The following is a 13,934-nucleotide window of genomic DNA, read 5'->3' on the forward strand; positions in this document are numbered from 1 at the left end:
TGGATCTGACATAATTCAATGAATCTGTTGCTGATACTACTGGATCTGACATATTTCAATGAATCTGTTGCTGAAGCTACTGGATCTGACATATTTCAATGAATCTGTTGCGGATGCTACTGGATCTGACATATTTCAATGAATCTGTTGCACATGCTACTGGATCTGACATATTTCAATGAATCTGTTGCACATCCTACTGGATCTGACAGATTTCAGTCAATCTGTTGCAGATGCTACTGGATCTGACATATTTCAATGAACTGGATCTGACATATTTCAATGAATCTGTTGCTGATGTTACTGGATCTGACATATTTCAATGAATCTGTTGCTGATTTTACTGGATCTGACATATTTCAATGAATATGTTGCTGATGTTACTGGATCTGATATATTTCAATGAATTTGTTACTACTGGATCTGACATAATTCAATGAATCTGTTGCTGATACTACTGGATCTGACATATTTCAATGAATCTGTTGCAGAAGCTACTGGATCTGAGATATTTCAATGAATCTGTTGCTGATGTTACTGGATCTGACATATTTCAATGAATCTGTTGCAGATGCTACTAAATCTGACATATTTCAATGAATCTGTTGCAGATGCCGCTGGATCTGACATATTTCAATGAATCTGTTGCTGATGTTACTGGATCTGACATATTTCAATGAATCTGTTGCGTATGCTACTGGATCCGACATATTTCAATGAATCTGTTGCTGATGTTACTGGATCTGACATATTTCAATGAATCTGTTGCTGATGTTACTGGATCTGACATATTTCAATGAATCTATTGCTGATGTTACTGGATCTGATATATTTCAATGAATTTGTTGCTACTGGATCTGAGATATTTCAATGAATCTGTTGCGGATGCTACTGGATCTGAGATATTTCACACACACACACACACACATATATATATATATATATATATATGTGTGTGTATTACACAATATTACTACAGTTATATATTAATCAGGGTGATATCCAGAATGTTAGTTTCATGCATGTGTATTACAGTGTAAACAAACTGGCAAAATGATGACATGCAAATTAAAGCAGTCCATCTCATAATTAATACAAGGTCTGAAAAGGTAAAGTCTAGAGCACATGCCATTCCAGTGTTACTCTCAGACATCAAATCAACTATGCTTAAGGTTGTTTAATGGACCTAGTCTAAAACAAAAACAATTATACTGAATAGTTATAATCAATGAACTATCCATAAAAATAGGCCTTGTTTTACAAACTCTCATGACATGATACTGATCGGTAGAGTTAAATGTTGAAACATTAAAATCAAATTAGGGCATGAGCAAAATAATATAGATAAGACTAACTAATTTAATTTGTCAGTCATTTTTGCATAACCATACCTACAAGACTTTTGTCCAAAAAAATTGTATGAGAAGTTTAAAAATCTATAGAGAAAATAATGAAAAATGGCTAAAATGGCTTTTACATGTAATCAGGTCATCTTCATATTAATACAAATATGTGTACCAAACACAGTGAAAATATTACTACAGTGGTCTCAGAGTCTAATCAGGTCATCTATAGAGTAATTAGGTATCTTTTGCAATACATATTAATACAGATATGTGTACCAAACACAGTGAAAATATTACAACAGTGGTCTCAGAGTCTAATCAGGTCATCTACATATTAAAACAAATATGTGTACCAAACACAGTGAAAATATTACTACAGTTGTCTCAGAGTCTAATCAGGTCATCTACATATTAATACAAATATGTGTATCAAATACAGTGAAAATATTACTACAGTGGCCTCAAGAGTCTAATCAGATCATCAACATAATACAAATATGTGTACCAAACTCTGTTTGTCTGCCTATAGAAATTTATGCTTCAGCATGCTTACAAGGTTTGTTTTAAAAAAAAAAAAATTATGTGAAAAATAAGGCATCACCAGAACCTCACCTGGCCTTGTTACTCACCCTAATTATCTAATATCAAATTTCATAGTGGTTTTTTTCCAATCATTTTTTAGTTATCTTGCATGCAACAAAGTGTGACAGACAGTAAAAAACCAATATATCCCCACTCATGGGGGGGGGGGGGGCATAACTGTATCCAGTGATATGATGATGCTGTGTTAAATGGTAGGATTATTCAAACAAGTTTGAGAAAGAGCACCATCATATAATGACTTTTAATCATGTTAAACATTTATTCAAATTTGCCATCAAATATATTTGACTTTAATTTTTTAAAAGCTCATTAAATAAAATACATCTTAATCTAAAAAAAAATGCTTAGTCAGTTTTGATGGGAGCAGAATTTTTCCACTGAAAAATATGGCCAATGTAACTTGAATGCTTTGGATATTATTGTCACAAAGGTATGTATTTTATATATCATTTTTTTTTAAAATTCATGAGTATTCTTTTTTTTTTAATTGCATGGGTAGCTGTTATAATCATGTGTCCAAGCAAATAATTTACTTGGGCTCAAAACTTCAAAGTTGACAAGTCATACATTGAGACTCATGATATTGTAGAAAATTAACATGTATTGTGGCAAGATCTTATTAATATGAAGGAAGTTACAGGAGATCAGATTTTTAAAAAAATTCTAGCACCAGTTCATCCAAGGTCCTTAGTTTCATGTTGACAAGCCTTGTATTCTTGCAACTTAAAGGTACATAAGGTTCAAATATTTGAACTGGAGAAGATCTGCAGAAGGTTCAAATATTTGAACTGGAGAAGATCTGCAGAAGTTTTTCAGAATATGGGGCCAGGTTTCATCATGAAATTGTTTGAGTTCAAAAATTGAACTTGAACTCTGCCCCCACCCCTAAGTAAGAAACCATATTGAAAGGTCCATGATGATTTTGCATGTACCATAGGTACTCACTTACAAATGGAATCTAACTGCAAACAACATAGACCCTGATCTGCCATCGCATAATGTGCTGCCAGATCAGGTCAGTTTTGTTCTACTTCTAACCAACTGCATAGACCCACATCTGCTGGCAATGATGACAGGTCTATGTCTGTTCAGTTTGTATTTGGACTTATAAGCGAGTATATATGGTATTTAGAGCAAACAATATTAAGCCAGGTCTTAAAAAAATGGAAATTCTACCTTGAGCCACATAAAAGTTTTCAGCAATCAAAATTAAAGAATCTAGTGCCAGAGTATAAATTGACATTTTGCAACTATGGAGTGAGGTCTGGAGGTTGAAAATTCATTCCTACACTAATGTCTGAGCAATAACCAATCAGATGGCAGAATTTAGAATTAAGTTTGGGCATGAGAATGGTTTCATAACTTAAGGACCAGTAACGACTATGTTTGAGAATGGATAGTTCCGATTTGAATGATAAGCTCACTTAGTTACTGTTGCTCTGGCTCACAAGCTATCATGAAAATGTCAGTTCCAGTAGCATCCGCAACAGATTCATTGAATTATGTTAAATCCAGTAGCATCCACAACAGATTCATTGAAAAATGTCCGATCCAGTAGCATCTGCAACAGATTCATTGAAATATGTCAGATCCAGTAGCATCTGCAACAGATTCATTGAAATATGTCAGATCCAGTAGTAACAAATTCATTGAAATATATCAGATCCAGTAACATCAGCAATAGATTCATTGAAATATGTCAGATCCAGTAACATCAGCAACAGATTCATTGAAATATGTCAGATCCAGTAACATCAGCAACAGATTCATTGAAATATCTCAGATCCAGTAGCATCCGCAACAGATTCATTGAAATATCTCAGATCCAGTAGCAACAAATTCATTGAAATATATCAGATCCAGTAACATCAGCAATAGATTCATTGAAATATGTCAGATCCAGTAACATCAGCAACAGATTCATTGAAATATGTCAGATCCAGTAACATCAGCAACAGATTCATTGAAATATGTCGGATCCAGTAGCATACGCAACAGATTCATTGAAATATGTCAGATCCAGTAACATCAGCAACAGATTCATTGAAATATGTCAGATCCAGCGGCATCTGCAACAGATTCATTGAAATATGTCAGATTTAGTAGCATCTGCAACAGATTCATTGAAATATGTCAGATCCAGTAACATCAGCAACAGATTCATTGAAATATCTCAGATCCAGTAGCTTCTGCAACAGATTCATTGAAATATGTCAGATCCAGTAGTATCAGCAACAGATTCATTGAATTATGTCAGATCCAGTAGTAACAAATTCATTGAAATATATCAGATCCAGTAACATCAGCAACATATTCATTGAAATATGTCAGATCCAGTAAAATCAGCAACAGATTCATTGAAATATGTCAGATCCAGTAACATCAGCAACAGATTCATTGAAATATGTCAGATCCAGTTCATTGAAATATGTCAGATCCAGTAGCATCTGCAACAGATTGACTGAAATCTGTCAGATCCAGTAGGATGTGCAACAGATTCATTGAAATATGTCAGATCCAGTAGCATGTGCAACAGATTCATTGAAATATGTCAGATCCAGTAGCATCCGCAACAGATTCATTGAAATATGTCAGATCCAGTAGCTTCAGCAACAGATTCATTGAAATATGTCAGATCCAGTAGTATCAGCAACAGATTCATTGAATTATGTCAGATCCAGTAGTAACAAATTCATTGAAATATATCAGATCCAGTAACATCAGCAACATATTCATTGAAATATGTCAGATCCAGTAAAATCAGCAACAGATTCATTGAAATATGTCAGATCCAGTAACATCAGCAACAGATTCATTGAAATATGTCAGATCCAGTTCATTGAAATATGTCAGATCCAGTAGCATCTGCAACAGATTGACTGAAATCTGTCAGATCCAGTAGGATGTGCAACAGATTCATTGAAATATGTCAGATCCAGTAGCATGTGCAACAGATTCATTGAAATATGTCAGATCCAGTAGCATCCGCAACAGATTCATTGAAATATGTCAGATCCAGTAGCTTCTGCAACAGATTCATTGAAATATGTCAGATCCAGTAGCATCAGCAACAGATTCATTGAAATATGTCAGATCCAGTAGTAACAAATTCATTGAAATATATCAGATCCAGTAACATCAGCAACAGATTCATTGAAATATGTCAGATCCAGTAGCATCAGCAACAGATTCATTGAATTATGTCAGATCCAGTAACATCAGCAACAGATTCATTAAAATATGTCAGATCCAGTAGCAACAAGTTCATTGAAATATGTCAGATCCAGTAACATCAGCAACAGATTCATTGAATTATGTCAGATCCAGTAGCATCCGCAACAGATTCTTTGAAATATGTCAGATCCAGTGACATCAGCAACAGATTCATTGAAATATGTCAGATCCAGTAGCATCAGCAACAGATTCATTGAAATATGTCAGATCCAGTAGCATCAGCAACAGATTCATTGAAATATGTCAGATCCAGTAGCATCTGCAACAGATTCATTGAAAAATGTCAGATCCAGTAACATCAGCAACAGATTCATTGAAATGTGTCACATCCAGTAGTATTAGCAACAGATTCATTGAAATATGTCGGATCCAGTAGCAACAAATTCATTATGTCAGATCCAGTGGCATCTGCAACAGATCCATTGAAATATGTCACATCCAGTAGTAACAAATTCATTGAAATATATCAGATCCAGTAACATCAGCAACAGATTCATTGAAATATGTCAGATCCAGTAACATCAGCAACAGATTCATTGAATTATGTCAGATCCAGTAGCATCCGCAACAGATTCTTTGAAATATGTCAGATCCAGTAACATCAGCAACAGATTCATTGAAATATGTCGGATCCAGTAGCAACAAATTCATTATGTCAGATCCAGTGGCATCTGCAACAGATCCATTGAAATATGTCACATCCAGTAGTAACAAATTCATTGAAATATATCAGATCCAGTAACATCAGCAACAGATTCATTGAAATATGTCAGATCCAGTAACATCAGCAACAGATTCATTGAATTATGTCAGATCCAGTAGCATCCGCAACAGATTCTTTGAAATATGTCAGATCCAGTAACATCAGCAACAGATTCATTGAAATATGTCAGATCCAGTAGCATCTGCAACAGATTCATTGAAATATGTCAGATCCAGTAGCAACAAATTCATTGAATTATGTCAGATCCAGTAACATCAGCAACAGATTCATTGAAATATGTCAGATCCAGTAACATCAGCAACAGATTCATTGAAATGTGTCAGATCCAGTAGCATCCGCAACAGATTCATTGAAATATGTCAGATCCAGTAGCTTCTGTAACAGATTCATTGAAATATGTCAGATCCAGTAGTATCAGCAACAGATTCATTGAAATATGTCAGATCCAGTAGTAACAAATTCATTGAAATATGTCAGATCCAGTAACATCAGCAACAGATTCATTGAAATATGTCAGATCCAGTAGCATCCACAACAGATTCATTGAGATATGTCAGATCCAGTAGCATCAGGAACATATTCATTGAAATATGTCAGATCCAGTAACATCAGCAACAGATTCATTGAAATATGTCAGATCCAGTAGCATCCACAACAGATTCATTGAAATATGTCTGATCCAGTAACAGCAGCAACAGATTCATTGAAATATGTCAGATCCAGTAACATCAGCAACATATTGAATTATGTCAGATCCAAGTAACATCTGCAACAGATTCATTGAATTATGTCAGATCCAGTAGCATCTGCAACAGATTCATTGAAATATGTCAGATCCAGTAGCATCAGCAACAGATTCATTGAAATATGTCAGATCCAGTAGCATCAGCAACAGATTCATTGAAATATGTCAGATCCAGTAACATCAGCAACAGATTCATTGAATTATGTCAGATCCAGTAGCATCCGCAACAGATTCTTTGAAATATGTCAGATCCAGTGACATCAGCAACAGATTCATTGAAATATGTCAGATCCAGTAGCATCAGCAACAGATTCATTGAAATATGTCAGATCCAGTAGTAACAAATTCATTGAAATATGTCAGATCCAGTAACATCAGCAACAGATTCATTGAAATATGTCAGATCCAGTAACATCAGCAACAGATTCATTGAAATATGTCAGATCCAGTAACATCAGCAACAGATTCATTGAAATGTGTCAGATCCAGTAGCATCCGCAACAGATTCATTGAAATATGTCAGATCCAGTAGCATCAGCAACAGATTCATTGAAATATGTCAGATCCAGTAGCATCAGCAACAGATTCATTGAAAAATGTCAGATCCAGTAACATCAGCAACAGATTCATTGAAATATGTCAGATCCAGTAGCATCCGCAACAGATTCATTGAAATATGTCAGATCCAGTAACATCAGCAACATATTCATTGAAATGTGTCAGATCCAATAGCATCCGCAACAGATTCATTGAAATATGTCAGATCCAGTAGCATCCCCAACAAATTCATTGAAATATATAAGATCCAGTAGCATCAGCAACAGATTCATTGAAATATGTCAGATCCAGTAGCATCAGCAACAGATTCATTGAAATATGTCAGATCCAGTAAATCTGCAACAGATTCATTGAAATATGTCAGATCCAGTAACATCAGCAACAAATTCATTGAATTATGTCAGATCCAGTAACATCAGCAACAGATTCATTGAAAAATATTTGCTACAATATTTCTGAAAAATTCTTAACTGATTGCAAGATTCTTTCAGATTGTGCATTAAAGAAAAGCTTGAATAACTACATACAAAGATATATTGATGAAATTAGTATTTTTGATGGAAAAAGTCAGGTCAAAGTTGCAACATGTTGCTAGCAATCTATGAGCAAGAACAAATCTCAAGAATACAGTTTGTCTAGCAGAATAGGACAAGAGGACAAAATCTTTCCATTCTTGGAAAGTTATGCATACTTATTAATTATCAGATTTTCTATTATGGCTTCAGTACTTTTTTAAAAATTTACCATAAAGCTTTCGTTATGTAACCATTACATTTATATCATCATGAACCCATCCTTTATGTATCTTTTGAAATAAATTCATGGGAAGCATTCAAACATATGCAAAATCCACCATTTTAATATTGGTCTTGAATTGCTGTTTTGCAAATTTTTGACCTCCTGAAATTTCATCCTGAATTTGGAATATTTCTTTCATATGGCTATTTAGAAATGTTTTGTGAACATTCAGCTTTAAGAAAATAGTGACCTTTTTCTATGTTCAGAGTATTTGCCTGCCAGCATTATTGCATGAAATGCCATATTTTGTAGGCATGCACAATTTAAAAATTATATCTATTTTTAAAAATTTACTCTTCCATTGTTCTTGAACATTTACAGATTGATCTCAAGTCACAGTTTAGTAAATTGCCATTTTAAAATTTAGTTTTGATAGTCTACTTTCGATAAATTTTGATATCTGTGAAAAAAAAATTGCCCCCCCCCCCCAACACGGACTGTTATTTTGAGCAATTGTTGCACAGTTCATGAAGCGTAGGCAAGTGTTTGAATGTGGACATTAAGAGAGAAGGAACTGGCACAGAGTTGGTTCTCATTGAATGTTTATTATTATGTTTTATAAAGAGAGAAACACTAGAAATTAATTTCCTGAAATTCATATAGATATTTGCTAAGAATGGCATATTTGTTTTCATTTCTTCTATTTTCTGCAAATTGGAGCAACTTTTACCTCTTATTTGCCCATATTAACCAAATTTTAATTTGAATACCAGTCTCTAGATAAGAATCCTACCTAGATTAGTAGATGGCATGACAGTGAATTCTCAGTAACATATGTTGTCTAACTTACATTACACAACAAAAATTGTACTAAAATGTTTTAATAAATTTATTATTACAATTGTATAATCTGATTTCTTGGTATACATGTCTGTTTTTTGATAAAATGAAATTTTCGTGTTTTTTTATATCCAATTTATGTCATACTGTGGTCATTGTTTGGATTTATTACATAGCCACGTGCTGAGAAGAGTTATGGTTCTTGCTGTCATTAGTGACTTTTAAAAGAGACATTATTCTGGTGTTTTACTCAAATATTGGCATGCATTTTACCATTATTCTCGTAAATGGAACTCTATAGTATTTCCAAAACAGGCATTTTCTGCATTTTGAAAAATTCTGTTATTTATTTCCGATGAACATGTTGTGAAAAATCCCAGATGACATAGACACTAAATATGGACATTTGACCTTTCAAATATGAATACATTCAGATGTAACAGTCTCAAAGTTTTACATTCAAAAGCGGAAAATGTACCAGGTATAATGAGTTTGCCATTTTGAGAAAATGTTAACATTTTCAGCACCCTCTAGTGACAGCACCTGTTTCTAATCAAAGCCAAGTTAGCAGATGTAGTCACACTTAAATGTCTTGGTCGATTCTACAAAATTGCATCATCTTGTATTTATGGCACATAATGTTGAAATGTAAAATTTAAAATTACTCTCATACTTCTTGTAAAAACTGCTGCATACCATAGCATAGTCAGGTTGCTCAGTTATGCTCATACTTAACTTTGAAATTTGCAAAACAGTGTCATCAAACACAGCATATCTTTTATACATGTTAAAAGTGAAAGTTGCTTCTCAATGACACCTGCTACATGTTTTTTCACCTTTAATTCACAATTAATAGCAGCATTTTTCACCTGTGTGACATACCACCCCGCAGAGCTTGAAGTCAATTGATTCACCACCTTGTTCACACATAATGGAACAGTATACAAATAAACTGCACAGAGCTGTCTCAAACAGATCCTAGTATAGAAGTGGTTCTCTCACTTATTTCAATAGCTACTAAAGCAAACTTTTCTTTAGATCTTAACTTCAAATGGGAAACATGCTTTGATTTGCACTAGTACTAAAAACCTGTCAAGGAAGGGCATGATTAAAAAGGCAGTTTGTATATTTACTCAGACTGATTCAAAGGCCACATGCAAGTTTACCTACTGCACAAAAATAACAAAATTTAGACTCTACATTTAAGAAAGCAAAAAAAAACAAACAATGTTTGCATGCAAATCAATCTGTTTTGCAGATTTTGTATCAACTATATATGTACTTTACATCTCTCAAAGGTTAAATCTCCAACGAAAAATATTCTTAAAATCATAGTTCATCCTCCCCCAAATTCAGATTATTGGCATTGCTCCATTATGTACGTGTTGAAGTTAATTTCAAATTAATTATCAAAATACAATAAAGTTTAACAAATCCAGCATCTGTTGTGCAAATACTCGGCACCACTCAACTGATTTGCTACCCCATGGAGTAATTTGCCTGCATCCTAAAAAATTCTAGAAAAAGTGTAGATCATAATTTTGACCACTTCCAATGTTTAATCAACTTGAATAGTTTACAAAGAGGGGTTTTACCAGGCTTTGGTACTAAAGATAAATCTCAAAGATTTACACTGATTTAGATCAGAGAAGCTTACTACAGCTTTTCTGGAAGATCAAAAGTCAATATATCTATCAGTTTTACTTAAAAAGACATGATACAATTTTTAACATTTATTGTGTTCCCAGAGGATAGAGTTTTCTTCTTTGCAGTTTCCATATTACCTTCATTATAATAAAAATAACAGATATAGCAGTAAATAAATTTTGAGCAGAAACCTTCATTCCTTTCAGCATGGTCAGATGTTCCTCCCCACATTTTGATAAAGAACCGTTTCAAAGGTATTTGAATCATTAATTTATATCTCTTGCTAAACCAGATGACCTCCCTGGCAGTCCAGTCCTTGTGAAGAGGTTCATACAAACATAAAGTTTGAACTTTGCTTATGCTTGAAGTGACATTTTAATGCAAATTACAGATGTATTGTTGTATCAGAATAAGTACATGTATGTCAGAATACCCACCAAATAAAAGATCATGAGAACAATATGAACTTGCATTATCAGATGGAGTACAATATGCAGTATGTTGTCCTGTATCCAATAACAGTTATCAGATGGAATACAGTATGCAATATGTTGTCCTGTATCCTATGCAGTAAGTTGTCCTGTATCCAGTAACAGTTATCAGATGGAGTCCAGTATGCAATATGTTGTCCTGTATCCAGTAACAGTTATCAGATGGAGTACAGTATGCAATATGTTGTCCTGTATCCAGTAACAGTTATCAGATGGAGTACAGTATGCAATAGGGGCCCCGAGTGGCCAAGTGGTCTAAAGCGCTCTCCGTTACGGATCACTGCCATTTCACCTCTGTCTGCGTGAGTTTGAGTCTCGGATTCGACCAATGTGGTTATGTGAGAAAGCTTGCCAGTAGCTTCTCGAGGGTCGGTGGTTCTTTCCGGGGATTTCCCAGGTTCTTCCTCCACAATTAATACTGGCCGCCATGTATAGCCTATCATATGCTGAAAAATGGCTTTAAACCCTACAACAACAACAACAACAGTATGCAATATGTTGTCCTGTATCCAATAACAGTCATCAGATGGAGTACAGTATGCAATATGTTGTCCTGTATCCAATAAAAGTTATCAGATGGAGTACAGTATGCAATATGTTGTCCTGTATCCAATAACAGTTAGTTGTAACTTTCTGTCATAATTTATATATCCTTCAGTGATTTTCACCAAATTTAACATGTATAAGCTGACCAAATTTAACATGTATAAGCTGACCAGAATGACCTTTCATTAGAAGTATAAGCTGACCAGAATGACCTTTCATTAGAAGTATAAGCTGACCAGAATGACCTTTCATTAGAAGTATAAGCTGACCAGAATGACCTTTCATTAGAATATATGGGCCTTATTCACTGTATCCCATAGTTATCTGATATGTCCAGTGCCAGATTACTCATTATGCACACTAAGCATGGGCTTATGGCATCATCCCAGTGGGGGCACCAGAAAAACATTCCAGTTAAATGTTGATGAAAAAATTGAATGACTTATATTTGACCATTTCAATCTGCATGTATGTGTATTTTGACATGGAATGATGGTAACAGGTATTTTCTCACTTTTTTTGTTTTTAATATTTATTATTTTTTGTTTTGAATTTCACATTTTGTTGTTGGGGTGGGTGGGCAGTTTAATATTTTTAGCACTTAGGGCCTTGGAAAGCCTTATTCCAGCACTGGATATATCCATGTTTAAAGAGACCACTACCCACATCCTCCCCCCTTTTTTGTTTTGCCTTTTGTGCAGAAAAGTGTGACACACAACAGAGAGTGTTGATGTAAGGTTTTATGCAAGCCCACAACTCTAAAAGCTAATGCCTGCTCAAAGTCACTCCATTAGGGGCGGGGGCTGAATAAAATGTTGAAAGTCACCACAACAAATTTTGGTAGAATTGAGTGCACATTTGATATGATTAATGCATTTATTTTTGTATGGAATATTACAGAAGTACACAGTTAACTTTCTTTTTAAAGCCACATTGACTCTGGGCCATGCTTGCTGTTGCTAAACCTACCATATGTACTCTGGTCAGGTATAACTGCAAACTGTTGTATAGTGCTCTGGCAGATCAGTCTAATTTGTTTGTTTCAAACTGCATAGAGCCAGATCTGTGTGGTGTGTTGGCAGATCTGTGTCTGTACAGTTTGCAGATCTGGGTATGTACAGTTTGCAGCTTTGATTTGATTTACATGCAAGTACATGTATATACAGTATTTTTTTCTAATGTGGTAGGGCCTTTTGAAATATTCTGATGAAAGTTCAAACTGTGGTGATTAGGATCCAGCTGTAATAACCTTGCATAATAAGTTTGTACCTAAGATGCCAACTCTATATTCATTGTATTTATCACAAAAATAAACAGGAAAAACTTTAGTCTTTTCACAGACCATGTCACTATTTTTACCATAAGAGTTTTGCACCTTATGCCCAGTATTTGCAAATTTCCTGCAGTTTTTACCCCCTTATCCCCAAAAGAGTGTTGTCCCCTGTGTGCCCAAATGATTTCAGCATTGTTAGGTCTAATGCTAACAATTATTTGATCTTTTGAAAAAAATTGCATTCCAGATTGAAATGGACAGGGCGACACTAACTCTCTGGATTCTAGGTGCAACATTTCCAATTTTATTTTTACTGCCATCCTTCCTTAAATGCATTTCATGTGTGTAGAAAGTAACACTGTCCATCCATCCCTTTTTACTGCCATCCTTCCTTAAATGCATTTCATGTGTGTAGAAAGTAACACTGTCCTACCATCCCTTTTTACTGCCATCCCTCCTTAAATGCATTTCATGTGTGTAGAAAGTAACACTGTCCATCCATCCCTTTTTACTGCCATCCTTCCTTAAATGCATTTCATGTGTGTAGAAAGTAACACTGTCCTACCATCCCTTTTTACTGCCATCCTTCCTTAAATGCATTTCATGTGTGCAGAAAGTAACACTGTCCTACCATCCCTTTTTACTGCCATCCTTCCAGATAAAAGTTAACCTTGAAATTATTTTTATACAACAACTTGGCCAATTTTTAAAACAGTTGGCTTGGTGGACAGTTCTTGACATGTGCTCATATGAATGATTTATCATTATAAGATGAAATAAATGGAAAATGGACCTTTGGTCCCAAAATATTGTACTCTCGCTGAAACAACATTCATATGATGACATAAAAAGATTCGTTGTTTCACTGGCTTCTTACTTTATGATTGAGGAGGCAGAAATGCAGCTTATCTCCCCTTGCGAATGAAATTGTGAGGAATATAGCGTTTTACCCGTTCCTTTTCTTACATTTTTACTTGTGTTCATTCATTATACCCTCAATATCATTGACCGTGTCATACTTGTAAAACTCACGAAAATCTAAATGTAAGAGTCACTCTGTCATACTAAAACTAGTATACTGTGACCAAATTATATTTTGGACATTATAAGAAAATCATTGTTACATAGCACCTGCAAAGTTATTTTTCTGATAAGTAATCAAAGCTTTTCTCCATTTTTAATTTCTATG

General features: G+C 34.5%; 1 protein-coding gene across 8 annotated transcripts in view; it reads left to right on the forward strand.

Annotated features, from left to right (window-relative positions):
• The window catches only part of LOC149808515 (mitogen-activated protein kinase kinase kinase kinase 5-like), a 213,566-nt gene that overhangs the window by 184,854 nt on the left and 14,778 nt on the right, over positions 1–13,934 (forward strand). For 6 of the 8 annotated variants that reach the window (XM_089978310.1, XM_089978335.1, XM_089978318.1 and 3 more), the window contains one exon: positions 10,642–10,689. The exons of the other annotated variants lie outside the window; for them this stretch is intronic. In XM_089978310.1, the coding sequence (XP_089834436.1) occupies positions 10,642–10,689 (48 nt within the window). The remainder of the gene's footprint in view (positions 1–10,641; positions 10,690–13,934) is intronic. 8 annotated transcript variants of the gene reach the window in all.

The sequence above is a fragment of the Sinohyriopsis cumingii genome, chromosome 1 (genome assembly GCF_028554795.1).
Source record: "Sinohyriopsis cumingii isolate HCF-2022 chromosome 1, ASM2855479v2, whole genome shotgun sequence".
In the NCBI taxonomy this organism is placed as follows: domain Eukaryota; kingdom Metazoa; phylum Mollusca; class Bivalvia; order Unionida; family Unionidae; genus Sinohyriopsis; species Sinohyriopsis cumingii.